Source organism: Asterias amurensis, chromosome 16 (genome assembly GCF_032118995.1).
Source record: "Asterias amurensis chromosome 16, ASM3211899v1".
NCBI lineage: Eukaryota > Metazoa > Echinodermata > Asteroidea > Forcipulatida > Asteriidae > Asterias > Asterias amurensis.
The window spans coordinates 9,780,526-9,802,152 of record NC_092663.1 but is presented as its reverse complement, the minus strand read 5'-3'; the positions used below and the strand labels follow the sequence as shown (position 1 = coordinate 9,802,152).

The 21,627-nt window shown below is 38.4% G+C and overlaps 1 protein-coding gene across 3 annotated transcripts in view; it reads right to left on the bottom strand.

The window, feature by feature from the left end:
- LOC139948638 (RNA-binding motif, single-stranded-interacting protein 1-like) overlaps positions 1 to 21,627 on the bottom strand; it is a 236,093-nt gene that overhangs the window by 20,919 nt on the left and 193,547 nt on the right. For all 3 annotated transcript variants that reach the window (XM_071946840.1, XM_071946841.1, XM_071946842.1), the window contains 2 exons: positions 16,282 to 16,340; positions 14,526 to 14,617 (listed from right to left, as the gene is read on the bottom strand). In XM_071946840.1, coding sequence (XP_071802941.1) covers positions 14,526 to 14,617; positions 16,282 to 16,340 — 151 coding nt within the window. The remainder of the gene's footprint in view (positions 1 to 14,525; positions 14,618 to 16,281; positions 16,341 to 21,627) is intronic.

Here is a 21,627-nt window from a genome sequence, read left to right as displayed (position 1 = left end):
ACATTGGATGGTCAAATAGTAAGAGGGTTGACCGTGTACTGTGTTTTCACCACTTGCTCCCATATTCCAGTCGGGCATAGTTTATATAAAGGGCCTAAACAAAACCACAGTTGGTGATATTGAATGGTCGGATAGTAGGAGGGTTGACCGTGTACTCTGTTTTCACCACATGATCCCATGAGTCTGGCATAGTTTATATACAGGGCCGAAATCAATTGAACGGTCTTACAGTAGGAGGGTTGACTGTACTGTGTAGATGCATTCACCACTTGGTACCATATTGCATGCTCTATCATTCTAAACCACAGTGGGTGACACCCAATGGTCGGTCAGTAATTCAGCATATTTTAACCATTCCTCAAGTTGAGAAAACTGTTATTAAACCAGCCACTGATCGAGTGTGTGACCCTCCTTGAGAAAACATCTCCATGACAATGTCACGTACATTTCCAAGAAGACCTTAAGTCATTCAGTTGATCAACCTGACTGACACACAACCCTCAATGATCCTATCCGATTCCTGTTGATCAAAGACGAAAACATACAGCTCCATTATTCACCGACAGACAAGACGACACCCAAGAACACAGATTAATAAAAGATGAACCGATGGAGGAGGATATATAAATGGCTCACAGGATATAAGATGGCTCACATCTCAAGGTATCCATCCAACAACCCCCGCTGAGATGACCTCAGACTGCCCACAACAAGGACAAGAATTCTGCAAGAATTCTCAAAAAACAACAAAAGATTGGCTTGATGCCAAATTTGATGTCATACAAACTTCCTTATACAATGACATTCCTTGTTCCACCAGTCACCATAGGTTTTTAACATGACCTCAAAAAAATTAAACCCAACAAATTTCACAAATTTACTTTTGAAATTTGTAACAATGAGTTATAACTTGGGGTTAAAATCTCCTTGAAATGCCGCTTCCCAGACTGTATCAAAAACTTGTGGTGTGATCCCAGACTGTACAGCAGTTATGGGTTGAATGGCTTCTGACTGGCACCCCGAACAAAGATATGGAGAAAAAAGGGAGACTGCTAAGCTTAGGGCTAGATAGCTCAGTTGGAAGAGCATCTGCATGATAACCCGGAGGTCACAGGTTCAAATCCCACTCTGGTCAATATTTGTTTGTTAAACCCGAAACTGTTTTAAAAATTGCCCAGTCAATTTCCCTTGCGATTTATTACTTTATAAAATAAATTTTAGTAAGGTTTGTTTGCTTGTTTATTTAGTCTTGGTTGTTTTTGTGTGTTTTTTTTTTGTTTTTTTTCATCACCAGAGGCACTGTTTGCTCATCAGGGTCCGCACAAAAATAATACCAGCAAAGATGCCGTTTCATTAACACCAAAAAGCATTTCTAATAATGTTGAATTTTCACACAAAGAAGTTTTAAATTGAACACACAGAGAGCATTCATCATAATGCAGAATTTGTCCACGCTACTTAATTTCCAATTACGTTTATATTATGGACAACAATTGAAACTTCTTCAAATTTACTACCAAAGGAAAACCGTTCAACGCTTAATCAATCAAATTCACCGGCAACAAAAAAAACCACAATGGAAATTGGAAATGATGAAGTCAAGCCCATGGCCTCTTCATTGATTATTCATACATCACTGCTGTTCCAAAATAAAACATCTTCCAAAATATTTGTCCAATTTAACAACCACTCCACAATAGTGGCATGGTTCAAAGAAGTTATTGTGTTAAAAAAAAAAAGCCAATACATTTCTTAAATTGGTGAGAACTTGATTGAGGAAAGCTACTTGAACAAAACAAAAAAATTTAAGATTTATTTTTTAAGTAATAATTGCATGTTCAAAAAAATGCTGATGCATTTTTTTGCACTTTTGAAATTGGTAAAAAATGTATTTGTTTACATTCTAATTTTGTGAAAACTTGATCAAGGAAGGCTACTTGAGCAAAACAAAATTAGATAAGATTTTCCCTTTTAATTTCATTCACAGTGTCAGAAGATTCAATCTGGTGGCGTTTGGAGCCTTTGGTGTTGGTCGGTTATATTCAGGTATCACAGCATGATTCCTACAGGCCAACTGACGCTACAGTCCCAGAGTGACACTCAAATCTGTCAAGGATGCACTTCTGACCTTTATAAGACACACCCATCTTGTTATTACCCCCATTTCAAAACAAAGTACACATTTGGTGTGTAACAACTATAAACAACTATAAACAACTGTATATTAATTTTTTGTTTGTGTGTTCACTTGTTTGTTTAATTGTTGAGGTATTTGTTTGTTTGTTTGTTTGTTTGTTTGTTTGTTTGTTTGTTTGTTTGTTTGTTTGTTTGTTTGTTTGTTTGTTTGTTTGTTTGTTGGGGTGTGTTGGGGTGTTTGTTTGTGTGTGCAAGTTTCTCCCAAAACCAGCTTAAAAGCTACTCTTGGTAAGGGGCTACAAAAAGAAAAACATTTAAGATGACAATTACTCAGAAAATTACTTAAGATGAAAATTACTCAGGGGAATTGATATTCCTCTTAAAATAAGAGTGTACATGAGCACCTTTCTCTATGGTATGAGTGAGAAGACACTTGTAATGTTGATCCCAACCCTTCACCAACATGTAGAAGTCTATGGAGGTATTGGCTGTAAAAAGAAGAAGGTTACCAGCCTAACTACCATGTCACAAGTACAATTTGTGAGCAGAAAATTGTTAAGCAATATTTTGTTCTTAAGCAGCTCTATGAAATTGGGCCCATGTGGACTGAAAACCCAATCCACATGCTAGGCTCTGGCCCAAGGTGGGATTCGAACCAGGGTCCACAGAGGTTAAAGCCAGGAAATTGAGCCAACCAGATGCTCAGGACATGGCCATGAGCTGATTCCAATTACATGCCTCACTGCAAAGGCTGCCCTCAACAACACCTCTTGCCATAGTCGGCAGACTTGTTATCATGCATGATGTCGATTGAGGGGGGGGGGGGGGGGAGGGGGGTAGTCTGAGATGCTGGAGTCGATATGTAGGTCAAGAGGTAGAGCGTCTTGTGAGAGGATACATGAGATAATTCCAATATCCGTTATGCATCACAGCATAGAAAATGAGTGTAATCAATATTGGGGAAAAATATTCTGCACCTTTAGATGGAGTTTAAAAAGTCATGCTTTTGTACATATGGGACCTTAATATTGAACAAAATGGAGACTGATTCATCACTATTCATGTGGAGAAACAAAAAACCTCAGAAACACACACAAGGGGAGTATTTAGTTTAAATTGGCATGAACTAGATCAAACATCACAGGAGATGATTTGTATACTGCAGTGTGATGAGCAACACAAAACAGACAAGGATTTGTCATGTAAACCATCCAGGAATAAGAAGGTGTAAACCAACCAGCACCCCCACACACATGTTTGTCAGCCAAACAACTTGAGGACTTCCTTCTTATTCTAATGAAGCCTAACAAAAAAAAAAGAATGGAGAGACAAATTTTTGGTTGGGAAATGTGTACGTGTTTTTTAGTGCGTAAGTAAGTTTGTATAATGTATAAATTTATGTTTTTAGATATGCAATACCAAAATGCAGCCACACCGTCACCCTTAGCAACAGCTGCAGCCACACCATTAGCAACAACTATAGCCACACCCTTAGCAACAACTATAGCCACACCCTTAGTAACCTCTGCAGCCACACCCTTAGTAACAGCAGCAGTTATGCACTTAGCAACAGCCAGACACAGCCTTGGTAACAATACTTCCTTTTATTTTATCAAACCCCAAAAAGTAAAAGCCACTACTCTTTATACAGCCTTCTCCTTTAATAGTGTTCCGCTGCCCAAATGCCAGTAAAAATACAGTAAAAATTTACTTCAAGTTGTTCGGCTGGCAAGTTCACTATTGAAAACATCCCTATTCTTAATGAAATATATAGACTAATGACAAACCTGACAAACCAGTGGAATGACAAACAACTTGGTCCTGCTAGCTAGTCACAGAAAAAGTTAAGAGCAAATCCCTCAACAACATAATATTTTGGATAAACTAATGGTGAATAACCCCAACGGAACCAATTTTTCCAGAGCTCATCAACTCCCCAATGTCAAGACCTTACCAGTGGATTCATCATTAAGAAATTTCTTTCAAAATGTCGAAATACTTCAGTTCTCCATCGGGAGGACAGTTGACAAAACCCAGAGCCCATCAACTAACAAAAAAAGCCATAAATTCTACTCGTTTCAGAGTAAATTTCTAGGTGGACAGAGGTTCGCAGGTCTTTAAAGGTATGTGGTGATATGGAATGTGGAAGTGTTGAAGACAGAGCAAGTATTGTTATAGATCCCAACAAAAGGCTTCCTTCTCTCAACTTGACTGTAAATATAAAATTCCACTCTGTCCAATTTTCACTCCCACCTTTGATCTATTCCTAATGGAAGACAAGTCTATGGTATTTATTTTCTTTAAATGTTTTTTTTTTTTATGGTGGTGAATTCTTAATACAATGCTTCATTGTGGTGAGATAACTGTCTGGGAAATGTCAAGTTGGTTACAGTCAAGTACTAGATATTAATGCTGTGAAAGATTCCATCTGTAAATTCTGATCGTACAGTCCTTAAAGCCACCGTTGGGAAAAGGTTTTGGTGAACCTGACCATTGACATGTTTGAGCTTCAGTTATACTGGTTAAGGGTTTTCAGGAGCATGGTCAAGATGCAGTGATATAGTCATCCAACAAAACTTCAACCAAGTTGTTGACAAAACGAACTAATTTGCAAAATAATAACAGTAATGCAAATAAAAAAGGTTTGATGACGTAACTTCATTAAAGCCATTATACACTTTCGGAACAGAAAAATAAAGTAAAGTTCACAGATTTACAAATAATTTACAGGGTTTACAGAAGGTAATGGTGAATATAGCAAACTGTTGTGCTTACATGCTCTATGAAATGGGAGACTTTTAGACGAGCCCTTTTTTACAGTATTGCGCGTGCTCAGACCTACGAGCGCAGTACTGAGCAAGCACGCGCACACTCAGAGGCGCAAAAAAAAGGGCTGTTATGTCTGCTGCCGCCAGCGTCTACAAAGTCTCCTATTGCATTGGGCCCAGGAATGATTCTCTCCCTTTCTGTTCTAAGATTTGGAGGGTGGGGGGGGGGGGGGGTGGATGGATCTGTCACTGAGTAAGAATCTGTCACTTCATAGTTTACCTTATTTAGAATCCAGAGCATAAACCAGAGTTCCATCAATGCATACAAACTGTGGTTTCCTTCTTACACATCCGGAAATTGCTCTTTCCTCGGTCCTTCTTTTCCCCCAATCATGCATGCTGCTGCTTGATTGGAAATTGTCTAAATTCACTCAACTTACTGAATTCAACAAGGAGGAAAAGGCACCCCCCCCCCCTCCACCAACACCAAATGAGAAATAAAAGTGCAACTGCTTATCAAAGAGAAAAATCTAGTTTCCAGACTTCACTAATTCATGAGGTACAGAATCTGTAGAGTTCCAAATGGTGAGGGGAAAAAAAGTGCAGAGGCCTGTTTGAACCAAGTATCCAGTGCTTGATGTGTCTGTATTAGTTACTATAGGATTGCAAGTGCATTGCACTTTTTGGAAACAGTTTTGGTTTGGTCAACACTTGGAGTTAAAGGGAGTGTTTGCATGCAGGTTTGTATCTTCAAATTCCTTCAGAAGCGCATCTTGACAGAAGTCTGGTATATTCCAGCGCAGTAAACCCTTGGAATGAATGGCAAAATGCCTACATGTTGGGAAGAGGTTAATGTCTTTATAATCTGGAAGTTCTTGGGAAGTGAATATTTGCATACACGCATCAGCTTATCTTCTCTTAAGAACACGTACGTTTGAACCATTCCAAAGCGGGCGGGGGGGGGGGGGGGGGGGTGGCAGGGCCTTCCCCATTGCCTTGATCACACAGTCTTGGTGCCCCGAGTCCTATGAGTAACCTTACAGATTTCATCTTGCAAAGTTGAATTACAGATTTCATCTTGCAAAGTTGAAGGGTCTTAATAGATGTTACATTTTCATCAGGGATAAAGAATATTAATTTTGTTTTTTACTCATACACCTATGTGTGTTAGCACTGTATACTCAGTACTTTCCTGAGTCCTGTGAAAAAAAGTATCACAAGCACATTACTCAGGTGGGATTCGAACCCACGACCCATGCAATTCTAGAGCAGCGTCTTACCAACTAGACTACCGAGATTTCCCGGTCTTATCACTTCAAAGGTAACATTCCAGTCATGATGGAAAACTTTCCTGGTTGAACAGAGATTGCTCAATACGTATCAAGACAGAATAAGATTGATGTATATTTTCTGCTCTTGAGGGAAGGGGGGGGGGGTTGCGACTGAGGCTTAAAACTGATTGATTGGTTGCAGCATCCTAACCAGTCAGCCATTTTAAAGTTTACTCATTAGTATGACCATGTCAAGTCTAGCAAGACTGAAGGGCTGGTACACCCTTTAGGTTTTGGCACAGAACAATCACACCATTGAATTTTTATTCAATGTATCTAAGGACTACAGAATTGGTGTGGATTATTAACAGTAAATTACACAGCATTGCTTAATTTAGTTTAAAAACTCACTGATTATGAAGTTCATACTCATTTATCTTTATGTGAAATATTTCCCTCTGAAATGGAGTCATACTTGAGTAAACTGTATGTGATAACCTTCAAAAACACAACAGCTTATTTTGATTTATAGGTTATAAATCAAGGACATTGTATTAAAACGCTGAATATTGGCAATAGTTTTCCCCCTATTTCCTCCTGAAAAACACAATGGATTAAGTCCAAATTTGTACAGGTTTGTTACTTCATATAGATGGTTGATCACACACCCAGTACTACTACTCTAGCTTTAACAAGCACAAGCTTCTCTTGCTCATTTACAAAGTTTTCAATAATTCATCAGGCAACCATCCCTTGTGTACCGTACCTTCCAATATTCATGAAGTATTTAAGATTGTATCTTTAATAATTCGCTTTTCATTCATGTGTTAAACTAGATCACTTCAGCTACCACTGCACTATTGGGAAATAACCAATAGTGATACAAATTGTCAAAATAAGCATGAAGAGATTACCTTATCCAGTTTAAAATATTATTCTGAATAGTTTTTAGTCTGTGAGACGAAGCAGGTCTGATAATAGAGAGATTTCGTTTTCGACAACGGATGGTTCTGCGACATTAGCCTATGTAGTTTTCAGCCAAACGTTGTCAGCACAACGCAGATTCATCCCAAGCACTATCGTAGAAATTGAGGGACGACCATTCTCAAAACCGATGCATGCACAGATGACGCCAAATGTCATCATTACTATCGCAGAACCATCCGTCGTCCAAAATGAAAGCTCCCTTTTTTGTGAAGTTTGCCTCGTGTTTGGTTATGTCTAATAATTGAGAGCTGGAATCATGTATCGCACATGTGCATGTGTTGCTATGCTATGTACAATAAGTACGATCAAGCTCTGTTATGTTAATGTGCATAATAGTAGGCCTATTTGTACAATATCAAGCTGAGATATAGTTTAATGTAATTATGTATTTGTTTTACAGGGTGTTTCTTTGTTTGAGTTACCACTTCTTTAGATGAGCGTTCTGCTTGGTGTACCATAAATAACCATTATGTCAGAGGTAACTGTTAGTAAAAGTGATTGACTGTTTGCGTCAGTCCCTTTCTCCTAATCTAAGTCCAAGTCTGAGGTGAACCAGTGACTCGATCCATCAGCGGATTTACACATCATCAAGCTATAGACCCATTGCATTGCACTGGCTGCATCACAGAGGTCAGGAAACGTGCAACGCGCCCCGCACAAGTTTCAGCCATGATGAGGGTGCCTTTATTAGGCCTTTGACATCATATGCAAGGGGTCTATTAAGATGCTACGTCAGATTTTTGGCCCATTTTACCCCAAAATTTTGATTTAAAATTCAATAGGTACTTTGATTGGGGTCGAGAAAGTTACAATCTTTCATTTGAGCCATTGCTCAAAAAAGTCCGCCAATTATTAGTAGCAGTGAAATAAAGTGTCGCGATCCCGACAATCACGTGACCAATTCTTATGTGTTTTATAAGAAACGTTTTAAATTTTTGTCATGGTTCCTGACCATTAAAAGTGAAAGTTAAACTTTATTTCGTTAGAGCGGGTGATACTCTTTGAAATACCATTCACTCAAAAAAATCTATTTTTTAATGTTTGGGGCCAAAAATCTGACATAGCATCTTAAGGCACTGAACACTATTGGTAATTACTCAAAGTAATTGTTAGCATAAAAACTTACCTGGTAGCGAGCAATGGAGAGCTGTTGATAGTATAAAACGTAGTAACAAAGTTTACGAGAAAGAAGTTATATCTCACTAAATATTTGAATTGAATTTGAGACCTCAGCTGAGGTCTCGAATTCAAGCATCTGAAACCACACAACTTTTGCGACAAAGGTGTTTTTTCTTCCATTATTTTCTCGCAACTTCGGTGACCAATTTAGTTCAATCTTTCAAAGGTTTGTTATTTTATGCATATTTTGAGATACACCAAGTGAGAAGACTGGTCTTTGACAAAAACCAAAGGTGTCCATACCGTGCCTTTAAGAAAGGCCTAAACTATCCTACAATATTTTTTTTTACACAAATTGTGGCTTATGATCGCAGTCCGTTTCATGTCTCAATGCATACACTGTCACCCTTTGAAACAGAAAGTCCATGTCTGTTGTAACATCAACACTTTCTCTGTTTAGGCTTGAGTGGCTCAGTCACTCTGAATCTAAATCAACAGGAATCAAGGTTGATTGCCCGCCCCATCCAGACTAGACTAGACTGGAGAGATTAAATCAGTGGTTGTCCCCAATTATTGCCCAACACTTCAACTCAAAAAATAAGCAAACTTAGACATTCCACAAGATAATTGACATGCAATGTTGCATGTAGCATGAGTGAGTTGCAAGATAGCAGAACCCAGCTGTGCCTGTGGTTATATAAGTCACATTCTTTTACATGTGCATCATTCACTCTCAATTTCACATAAAGGAAAATTCCACACAATTTGAAGACAATGTACATAATGTATTGAGTAAAGGAAAGGTATGCTTGGTAATCCCACTATTAAAATTAATTGGCAATAAAATCTTTTGGTTAACAGCAGCATTTGATAGGGGTATAAAGCATTTTCAAAAACATTTCACTTTGAAGGAATTTGGTTATGTATTAAGACATCAGCTTTTATGCCACCAAAAATTGTATCTTAGAAGCAATACCTTGAGTAACTTCTCAGATTGTGCATCTTAGAAGCAATACATTGAGTAACTTAGATTGTGCATCTTAGAAGCAATACATTGAGTCACTTCTCAGATTGTGTATTTCTCAAAGGGATATTTTTCCTGCGTGAACACATTCGCTTCAAATTTTCAACGATATCTCAAAAAAGTGACCACCGTTTGAAGTGAAATTTCCACAGGTTAGTTTTGTTGTATACATTTACGTTTGTAAAGGATTCCCAAATCATGGTTTGGCATAACACATAACAAATCTAAGCTTCACTCTAAAACTCGACAGATTAAAAACCTTCATAAAGCCCATAACCCCATACTATAGACACCATGCGCCAATGCATATATCCATCAGCCTACAACAGCATCTGGGGGATACCCAAGTTATCCATTAGTTATGTTAATTGCCGCAATCAAAATAAGCATTTATTTGGTGTTTAATGAGTGTTTATTTGGTGTACCCCCAGCTTCCAATTAAATGCTGTGAATCTCAGGAATTCCTTAGAGGTATTTCGGTTGGGGGGGGGGGGGGTTGCTTCTGCTGGTGCATGGGGAGAATGGTCAGTGGGGGGGGGGACAGAGGACTCCCTCCAAAGGCCTGACCTGACAAGGGGTTTCTGTGGTTGCTTTTATTAGGGCGGGGGGGGGGGGGGGGGGGGGCAATTCAGTTCAATTTCTACAAGTTTGTTTATGGCGTATTTATAGACCCCTTGAATAGGCCACCATAAATGCAATCTCGCATGTGTGTACGCGCTCCGCAAAACTCTCAGCCAATGATAGGCCTTCCTTTGATCTCAGTGAAGACACTGTTTGGGTGCATTACATATTCAAGGGGTCTGTAGCGACTTATAGAAGATTGAAATACAGTTTCTCATCCCATAACTACACAGATAAAACAGACCTTATAACAATTGCCTTTCTTCACATGATTCCAAAAATCTGCAGATTGGACACTCTCTCCACGGTGACTCATGGTATTGCAACTCTGTGATTTCCCTAAACTTTGTACCTTGGAGGTACCAGGTACCCAGTTACCAAAATACCCCAGCCCCCCCCCCCCCCCCCCCCTTTCTCAGAAACTATCTAATGTCCCTTTGAATGAAAACTAAATCATTGGCAAATTGTCAAGTTTTGTGAGATTTATATAGTAACCATACTTCTTAAGCTAATTCATAAGCTAAGGGTGTTTAAAATACTAATAAACAAACAACTGTTTAAAAAAAGTAGTTCAATATTTTTCCAAGTCAGTACTCAGTACTCTTTTTCAGAGAACACACCCTTCCCACAAACTGGACTTACATCTAAAATAAAATCCCTTTTTATATTGTAAGCTATACAAAAAATTTATTTTATATTTTAATCATATTATATTTTGACAGAGATGGGGGGATGAAAGGTATTTTATATTGAACAATGGAAAACACTGACTACTTTCTCTTTTTCTTGCACATTTGTAGCAAGCTAAACGCATTAGTGTTAAATCACAAGGTTAAGTTTAATTTAGAAATTTATCTTTTGTAAATATTCCGCTCTCCCCTCAAGTTCAAAAGGGTCATCGTTCTTGAAGAGGGGTCAACATCAGTTCTTTTATTTCGTAGAATTTGGAATACAAGTGAAGTTGAAGAGGCCTGGGTCTGATCTCATCATGGCTCTACTTTCCGAGGAATTGTGCGCTTACGGCACCTGGTACGGCACTTTGTTCTGGGGATCATAAGCGCAGAACTCCGCGGTAAGCAGAGCCATGAAATTGGGCCCTGAACGCACTTCCTGAAACAGAATAGATTAACATCAAGAGGCTATGGGCACTACGTGGACGCAGAAAATCTAAATTTCAAAGCAAACTGTGAGGGGGAACTGGATGTGTTTCTTGTACTGGTTGAGCTTGATGAGCAGTTTAAAGGACGCGTTGGTTTTTTAAAGAGGAGACGGAGTGACACACGAACATGTTTAATTTACAGAGCGGGGTGGCTTACTGTGTCTATGTGTGTTGTAGTCTCATTTCAAGAAACTCCCATACTCTTTATTTGAAATACATCGTCAATAGAGGACGTTGTCACATGCACATCGCTCTCACACACAAACTGCTACCTTAGAACCCTATTAGATTAGAACCCTATTCATATTTGAACTGCCTCTAGCTGTAAGGCAATTTTGCTTTGTTTTAGTGGTAAGACATCTGTTCTTGAATGGCAATGGTTGTGGGTTCAAATCCCACCCAAATAATATGCATGTGGATATTTTCACAAGACTCGGGAAAAGTACTGAATACACTTTGTTTTACACACATCGGTGCGTCGGTAAACATGAATGTGTTCTTTATCCAAGATGCAAATATAACATGTCTTTTAAAAAATGTAAACACTAAGTTGGCAAGTTCGAAAATATATTCCTCCAAAATGCTGTTAAGGAAATCAAATGCAATCTATCCAAGGGGAAACTTAGTGTAGATCCCCTTCTAACAAAGCTAAGGTCAAATATGTACCCGGATACACTTTATCGTCCAACACAATTAACGGGTTCTGAAGCGAAGCCGTCAAGTCGCATTGTAATCAAGTTTTGCCGGCTACAAATTTGTTTTGTCCAGAACAACTGGTTTGGCTAAATCCATTTAAAATGGATGAATGGAGTCCAAAAAGGTGGAAAAAAGCTCTTGAGGACACCTTTTCATTATGGTTGTATAAAAGCATGCCATGGGAATTGATGTTATGGTGATGTTGTTATACATGTATGCTGTCAAGTAAAAGGAAGTATATCTTAAAGATTGTGTTAATTTGGTTGTAGGAGACCATAAATGAAAATAAGGACAGTTGGTCTCTGCAAACCATAAACAAACTGCTTCCATTTGTTATGGTCGAAGATTGTTTTCTTAAGCTGCTACATTTCTTTGGAATCTTCCTGTGCATATTCGCCAGGCTAGTTCATTACACTGTTTTAAGTCTCGCTTAAAAAGTCTCTGTCATTTGTTTAAAGCTGCTCTTTCGTTTTAGTAAGCTATCGTTCACTCATTGTTTGTTTTAATGTACTCTTTATACGCTTAGAGACATTTGCGTTAAGTATTATTATTATTACTAGTATTATTAAAAACCCAGCTGACTCACTAGGCGCTGTGAACAATCTCTGCTATTCCTCTTACTCAAAATAGCTCATAACCAAAGTCAAAGGTTCCAGTAAACACACACACAAAACTCTTGTTGTAAATGGAGAGAGTGTTTTCAAAAATAAGCGATAATAAAGTAGTTGAAAATATCCTCCAAAAATAACATGGTAGAATCATTTACATAACACATTCTTGAAATAGACTTTTCCATAAATATTTTAGACATATTTCAGACACTTTGGTTCCCAACACAAGGTCAGAATGCTTTTATTATCTGTTTTCTATCAACAATTTTGAGCGTTGTTGACATTTTTTGTGTGATAAGCGGTTCAAAGGGTGAAGTATGTGGATGTGCTCAACTATTGCATTTCACAGAACGCTCTTGTCCTGCGAACAATTCATTCAGTGTTAGGGTGTATAGATTAAATTTCAAAATACTCAACGTAATAATAAAAACCACTTCCTTTGGGGGGGGGGGGAACCATTTAAATATCTTGCAGTGCTTATTCCTCCTTTGTGGTTTTTGACTGGAGGCAAATATAAAAAAGGGTCATATCAAGAATTATGTCATAGTAAGAATATGCGCGACAAACCGCGATATATCGATTACATATCGCGATGTATTTGCTAGATGAGACATCTTGCACCCCATAGGTTTGGAGTAAAACCAGAAGAATAGGTCATTAGAACACCTCTCTTATGCTAGGATTGTCTCTTCTACAACTTTCACTTGGAGTTTTAAGACTGATGATGTCAAATTTCATTAATCGCGATTATATCGAATATCGCGATATATTAATAATAATAATAATAATAATAATAATAATAAGACTTGTAATGCGCACATATCCACTCTGCTGGGTGTTCAAGGCGCAGTAAACCAAAACAAAACAAAACAAAAACACAACACAAAAAAAACAGACACAACAAAATTAGTCATTGAAAACCTGTGACATAAGATAAGTTTTGAGAAGAGACTTGAATTTTGTGGTACAAAGACAAGATCGAAGATTAAGTGGTAGAGAGTTCCAGATGCGTGGCGCGGCTACAGAAAAAGACCTGTCACCCCATGAGTGTCGAGACTTGGGTTCAATGAGGAGAAGCATGGAACTTGATCGAAGATTCCTGGATGGAGTGTAAACTTGAAGCAGTTCAGAAATATAGTGGGGAGCCTTGCCATTTAGAGCTTTGTGGACAATGAGCATCAGCTTGAAGATGATTCGTTGAGAGATAGGGAGCCAGTGTAGTTGTTTCAGAATGGGGGTGATAGAACAGGATTTTCTAGACAGTGTCACAATGCGGGCAGCAGTATTTTGGAGCCGTTGAAGTCGGGAAATCTGGTTGTTAGGAAGACTGTAGAGAAGAGCATTGCCGTTGTCAAGATGAGAAGTAACAAATGCGTGAATGACCTTTTCAGTGGCACTTTTGTCCAAGTACTTGCAAATCTTACCTATATTCCTGATGTGATATGATGATAAACGAACAATGTTGTTGATGTGTGGCTGAAGTGTCATCGATGAATCAAAAATAACCCCTAAGTTCTGAGCTTTCAGCGAGGGAGCTATCCGAGCATCACCGATGGAGATGTATGGCACTGAAACCTTAGTTAACTGTTGAAGTGACCCAAATAAAAGGAACTCTGTCTTATCATCATTTAACTTCAGGAAGTTTTGTTGTGTCCAACGTCGAATCTCTTGGATGCATTTCTCAAGTCTTGCAATAGATGCATTGGCGTTTTCTTGAGAAGATTTAAACGTGATGTATATATAATGTTGGCGATATATCGTGAATAAAATAAATCGATATCGCCCAAGCTTAATAGACACTAAAGAGGGGTTTTAGTTGCAGACAAATGAAGGTCATTCAAAACAAGGGGCACTACTTAATAACAAGATCAAATTTACACTTGAGGTTTCTTGAAAATGTAACTTCAACGAAACCTTTGCCCAGCAATTGCATAGAGCTGCTGAAGCAGAAAATACTGCTTAAAAAAATCCACTGCTTAGCAGTAAAGAGCAAGATACTAGTTATTGTTAATGTGACATGGTGTTTTGGCTGGTAACCTTAATCTGGTAAGCATAATTTTGCTGTGCTTAGCTTATTCATGTGTTTAAGCAGCTCTATGAAATTGGGTCCAGAGATGTGAGAAGCTTGCTTACCTTGGCCATTTGTGCGAGTATTCCTTGACTTTGTAGCGCAACCACGGCTTTCTGAGCTGCTGATGCAGAGTCAAAATCTACAAAACCGTAGCCTAGTTGTCAAAACAAAAAGTAACAAAAAGTTAAGTTACAGCGACTCATTCAATCTAAAGCTCTTCTCAAAATCTGACAACTGTACCTTTTTTATAAAAACAGGATTACAGATTGCAAGTGCTTAATCAAAAACAGAAAACAAAGCTCAGGTTTAATACAGTTGAAAATCCCTCCCCAAATTCAGAATTTTATGGAAGTCACACAACTTTTTTGACGGAGACGATTTACTGGATTGAGTTGTGATGTAGTTCCTGCTCGACCAGCGACAATTTTTGTTTTAATTTCCGGGTTCAAGTTCCAATTCAAAACTTTTGTGGGATTTCCCCGTTTCAGAAGAGTGTACTCTCAATATCTTTGTTCCCTCACTGTACGGCTATGCAAACCTATCAGTTGTTATTTGTTTAGTCTTTTTCACATTGTGTCTCTCACCCTCTCGGAATACAGCCCCGGTGGTGAGCCCCCAGGACTTCTTTACCCCACAGCTACCCCAGTGCACTTTCAAACTGTGTTCCTATTTTGCGAGGTTTCGGTTGCACGTTTCAAGAATACCCTGGGGTTTAACAGCTTACCCCTACTCCAGAGCAGGGGTAGCTATTCCTGGGGGTATGCCCATTTACCGGGGCAGACCGGGGGTAAAGGGACAATAGTGTGAAAAGGCTGGCCCTGGGCCTTGGGAATAGAGTAGCGTGAACAAGTTTTTAGGGTGTTTTGTGTGTTTTGGTTTTGTTTTTTGGGGGGAAGGATACATTATTTCCAATAAATATATCGACAGCCAAAGTTTGTTGAGCGCCAGCATGTTAACTTGGAGGGCGTTTGGTTCAAATCACGCTCAACCCAAAATTGTCTTTGTTCAACCTCAAATTATTTAAACATTTACCAAGTCAGTTTTCCTTGAAGTTTATCACTTGATACATGCAGAAAGCTTCACAGTTGATATCTAGCTTAGTAATGATGCCTCGCCAGACAGTCAGTCAATAAAAAATAGATTAAACGTCAAAATAATGGCTCTTATATTATTTATTTTCTGTCAGATGAAGTGAAACCAAATAACATAAATCCCTAAAAAAAAAACTATGATAAAATGTGTGTTCTAGTTTTAAAGACACTGGACACTACTGGTAATTGTCAAAGACCAGTCTTCTCACTTTGTGTATCTCAACATATGCATAAAATAACAAACCTGTGAAAATTTGAGCTCGATTTGTCATCGGAGTTGCGAGATAACTATGAAAGGAAAAAAACACCCTTGTCACCCGAAGTTGTGTGCTATCAGATGCTTGATTTCAAGACCTCAAATTCTAAACTTGAGGTCTCCAAATCAAATTCGTGGAAAATGACTTCTTTCTCGAAAACTACGTCACTTCAGAGGGAGCCGTTTCTCACAATGTTTTATACTATCAACCTCTCCCCACTACCCGTTACCAAGTAAGGTTTTATGCTAACAATTATTTTGAGTAATTACCAATAGTGTCCACTGCCTTTTGCAAAAAGGTCAAATCTTTTTACAAGTATCTGTTCATATCCAAATCAAATCTACAACAAGATCAAATAGCATATATATAAAAATTGGTGTTCCAGCAGTTTCATTTCTCAATCTCTTCCTCTTCTGCAAAAGTAAGTAAAAATGATTACATAAAAAAAGACAAAATAATAAAGAACTCACCTTTACATCTGTTTGTTTGTTTATCCATTATTGCCTTGGTTGAAATTATTTTTCCATAACTGCAGAAAATAAACAAAGGGAGAAAAAAACAAGATCGTTAAATTGATCAACAACCATTCATGCATGGTCCATTTAAATCAAATTCTGACTTTGGTTCTGATTTGTTCATCATAATTGAATACATGTAATAACGGCAAACCAAATAACTGAATGGTAAGTAAGCACAATAGTTACAGCTTCCTTTAAGAGATTGATTTTTGAAAACAATTCCAAGAAGAAATTGAATTAACTTTTCATATTACTTGAATACTTCGGCAGCAAAAGTGATTGCGGCGTTGAGTTCCAAAGAATGGTCATAATATAACAAAAAAAATTATGAATGTTTCACAGACAAAAGAAAACAAATTTAATTTGACCCAGTTGAGTGAGCCAAGATAAATGGGGATGAACCTGCGTCCATAGTTTCAAAGCAAATTAACAACAATCATTGGAGATTTGTGACCATTTTCAAAACAATTATTAGCGGTGCATTGCATACAAAAATATGACGAAAAAAATGATAAAAAGTAGTAGAAAAGTTTTAATAGTGGAGCAGTTTTAACAATCAATGTTTGTAATGTTTCGGTTGTATGGAAAGATAAGCACACCTTGTTTGATCCTAAAGCTTCCATCTATAGAGGTACCTCAAGTTATACCTTAATGTTTGCCTCTTTTTTTTTTTTTTTTTTTTTTTTTGCAACTTGTGAAAAAGAAACCAGACTTTCTCGTATTTTGTTTAAACTATACTCTCTAAATGTAAAAGAGTGAAAACACCACTCTCTACATTTCGAGCTGTCCCTCATATGGCTCTTCAAAAGAAGTGGTGGTTGTTTCACTCTTTTAGAGGGGTTTCAATCCAGGACAGAGTGAAAAATCACTCAAAAAAGATGCAAACTTCAATCTAAAAGAGTGGAAGACCGCTCGAAAAAGAGTTGTCCCTCATATGGCTCTTCAAAGAGTGCCCTTTCACTCTTTTACATTAAGCGAGTACCTGTACATGATATTTTGTTTACCAGTAACAAATATCGTAGTAACACTACAAGTGTATCATCAAGTTTGTTTGTTACATTTCCACATGTAAACAACAAAAGTACAGGATTATTGGTTACAAGTGTGACCAGGATGTTAATGGACCGTTCCGGCTTTCCACTAAGCTCCGCCCACCGCGCACGTGAGCAAGACACGTGTACGAGCACTCCCAATGACATTCTGCACGATTCTGCCGCGCGTGCCAAATTAACACGCACGCATGACCGAGTTTGTCCGACCACAATCATTGCTGTGATTGGTCAAAATGGGTGAACGCGCACAGTTTGATTGACAGGCCGGATCGGTCCATTGAGTCGATAAGAAGGGATACTGAGGAGAATAGCTTTGCCATTCACAATGATTTATTCTGGAAAATATGAGAGAACAGAGTCCGTTATGTGGTGTGGTCTCTCGTGAATGGAATTTGAAAGTGAGTGAAAAGTGAACGTGAAGCATACAAGGGCGCAAGTGTAAAACAGGTTGATTTTCATAAATAAATGTTTTTAAGATAAACTGAATTGGCGGAAGGATAAAAAGTAAGGTAAGTAATACGTTTACAAGTGAAAGAAAATAGTACATTTAAAGGCAGTGGACACTATTGGTAACTACTCAAAATAACTATTAGCATAAAACCTTTCTTGGTGACGAGTAATGGGGAGAGGTTGATGGTATAAAACATCGGCTCCCTCTGAAGTGCCATAGTTTTTGAGAAAAAAAGTAATTTTCCATGAATTTGATTACGAGACCTCAGATTTAGAACTTGAGGTCTCGAAATCAACCATCTAATTGGAACAACTTCGTGTGACAAGGGTGTTTTTTCTTTCATTATCATCTCGCAAGTTCGATGATCGACTGAGCTTAAATTTTCACAGGTTTGTTATTTTATACATATGTTGAGATACACCAACTGTGAAGACTTGTCTTTGACAATTACCAATAGTGTCCACTGCCTTTAAAGAAAAAGTAAGAAAACTCTGTGGGGTGTCTTTATAACTGTCACACGAGTAAATAAATACAGTTATAAAAACTAAATAAATACAAATGGTGTTGCAACCAAAGGAGGTATAAACCCTCCTGTATTGAAGCACCCTCACAACCAAAGTATCACCTGCAATCACTGCTTTGATGTAAGGTTAGTCAAATTTACCTAGTCAGAGTAACCATGGCGATGGATGCTGCATAATCAGCCTCAAGACTCCTGGGGCATGAAACCTAAGAAACCAGGTTGTTGACCCCACTATATTGCCAAACTGGTTCCCACTATAAACCGGAGCAAATTACTCACTGCTGGGAACCGGTCCAAGACTGTCGTATAGTCTTACCACCAAGATTGAAAACCGCACCAGCCGCACGCTGGGCTTGATTGTATTATGGGAGAGTGGAAGATGAAATCATGGTTGCGTCTCGGTGAGAAAAATGTGGTTTCTTGTATAGAGTCTCTTATCTTATACAGTGAATGGAATTTACAGCTTTAAAGTCAAGCTGCACGATAGAATGGTGAAACCAGTCAAAGTTTTTTAACTCTGTATATCTGATTGCTGAAAAGGTGAAGTTAACCAATCTGCCAAGAAGATGAGTGCCTTATTAGATTTGTTTCAATGAAGTTACCAGTAACAAATTTGTTTCAAAGTGTACATGTGGGTTATTCCTCAGCTACTCATATTACATTGGAATTTTGGAAACCAGGAATTATGTTTCTGGGTGATATTTCTATCTTGTTATTTATGAAAGATTTATGATTTTGTGAATTTATTATTGCTACAATACAGAAATGTCACGCTCATTATACTCTTGCTGTTTTCTAAACAACTAGACAGGACACTTTTATTGTATATGTCTTGATAATTTTGCCTAAAAATCAGCAGTATGGAATAGCAAAAACCAAATCTACGATGACGCTTTAATAGAACCAGCAGTAAACAAGACCAAGGAAGCAGAATTCAATACGAAGACCACATTTTCACACCAAGCTGGACACGATTTCATCGTCCCAACCGCCAGAACACCATCGAAACCAGCATGACGCATTGTGGCTTGGTTAAAGGAAGACTTTGTAGTGTAAAGACAGGGAAATGTGCATGTCGGGAGAATTGAAAGCGCCTCTCTTTTACTGGTGGTGTTTTTTGAAAGCATGTGAGATAGGAAAACCACTGTGTAAGATGACATGATTTTATCGTCCCCACCGCCAGAACGCCATAAAAACCAGCATGAGGCATTGTGGCTTGGTTAAAGGATGACTTTGCAGCGTAAAGACAGGGAAATGTGCATGTGAGGAGAATTGAAGGCACGTCTTTCTTTTACCTACCTCCATTTTTTAAAGCATGTGCGAGAGGAAAACTGCTGTGTAAGATGACTCATGTAGAGAATGGTGTTAGGAATAGGGGTGTGGGTGTTTCTGGAACACCATGTTTTCAATTTGGTCCTCCTCTATTATCATTCATTTTTATGACTACAGTATTCTTTGGGAGTATTCTGGATGCTTTTTAAAACTCACGAAAAATATTGACACCGTTTTTTTCCCGCATTCCAGCTTGAATCCTGATGCAGACCATCAGGTTTGATTTCATGACGCTGAGCTTATCGCGGAGCCCTGCGCTTATAACCAATACAATCACACGCTTTATAGGGTGCAGAAATCGGCTGTAAGCACCGCCATGAAACTGGGCCATGTACAATTAATTCGACATCCATACTCTCACCAACCACTCCTACAAATTCTTTTAAAAAAGCAGGTCTTGTATAATAATTTTAAATATATCCTTGCCCTAGTTTGATGATTTCACACAGCCAAATACCAATTTAATATCAAGAGTGCAAAGACTTCGGTGTTCATTTATCATAAATCATACACCACAGCAGAAACCTAATGGACATAACAGAGAGATCCCTCGCAAATGCTTTGGAAGTACAATGTAAAAAGGGAATTCACCGATTTTGACTCGATGTTTTCCCCTAATTTAACGCATTGGAAATTTGATTCGCTTTCGTACTTCCTCACAACGCTAAACCGATTGTATTCTCAGAGAAGAGTTTGCAAACTTACTCTCCGCAAAATGAAGTACTCACATAACCCGAGACCTGAATACACGACTGACAATGACAAGTTACCACTGAACCTAAACACCCCAGAAATGAACCATTCACACATACTTAGAATTGTTTCACACTTCTATAAAAAAAGAAACTTGACTAATTGTGTAAATGCTACAGCATCAATACCCGTCATTTTCATCCAATACTGCTCAGGTATTTCACAAGTCATTGCGGAAGCCTGATATTCACTGTGAGCTATTTGCGTGTCATTTATGTCTGTCCGAGTCAGGGAAGGTGTTTAGAATCGTCATGCAAATCCTTTCACACTGTTTTTTTTTTCTGTTTTTTTTCTTGGCCCCTCCGGTGATGGTATATGCAGGCTTTCGGAGGTGTCAGTTTTGTTTATGAGTTTTTTATTAAAGTGAAACTATATCAGGGAGGGTTTGGAGTGAGAGCTTTGGTTGGCTGGGAAGCTGGTCAGATGCGAGTCAGTAGCTTAATAGCCTACAGGCGTGGTGTTAATGTCACATCATGTATAATGCTTTTCTAAAATGCCATTTGTGGTATTCTCAGCTCTTATGGGTCTATGCAGGCATTTTGAAGTGTAGTGGACACACAACAGAATATTATTATTTCACATAAAACTACCTCAACATTATCCACTTAATCAGGTAGGCTTTGATCTATGGTGGGATTCGAACCAGGGTCCACAATAGGTGAGGGAAATGGCAGTGAAGTTGATTTCATTTCTCGGGCAAGTATTAAAAGCTCAAGCATACAAAAAAAGAAATCACTAAGCCACACAGATATTTTCCTTCAATATAAAGAACAGAATCACTCCTTCCGGTTCTGATCAAACCATCAAAACCACAACAAAACTTTCCACTTTTTCTTTACACACCCACAGTCACTTTAGTACAAATACCAAAATACCACAGCAGGCACAGTGTACTTTTCAGCCATTCAGCCCCTCCCCAAAACATCCTACCCTGACCCAGTAGCTGCAACTGTTCCCTGGCTCAGGAATTTCCCAGGTACCAAGTGCCTCAAGGCACAATCATTGGCCCTAAATCTCCTTCTAATCCCCATCTCTTTTAGCTTGGATTCCAAAGTCCCTTTCTGCCCTGTAGGATGACCCCCATGCCAGCCCTGGTGTCACTGATTGATCTCATTCTCTTGTCCCAAACTCAGGTTATCAAAAGAGAAAATCCATGTTGCCTGGGTAACATTGAACCACAGTGCAAG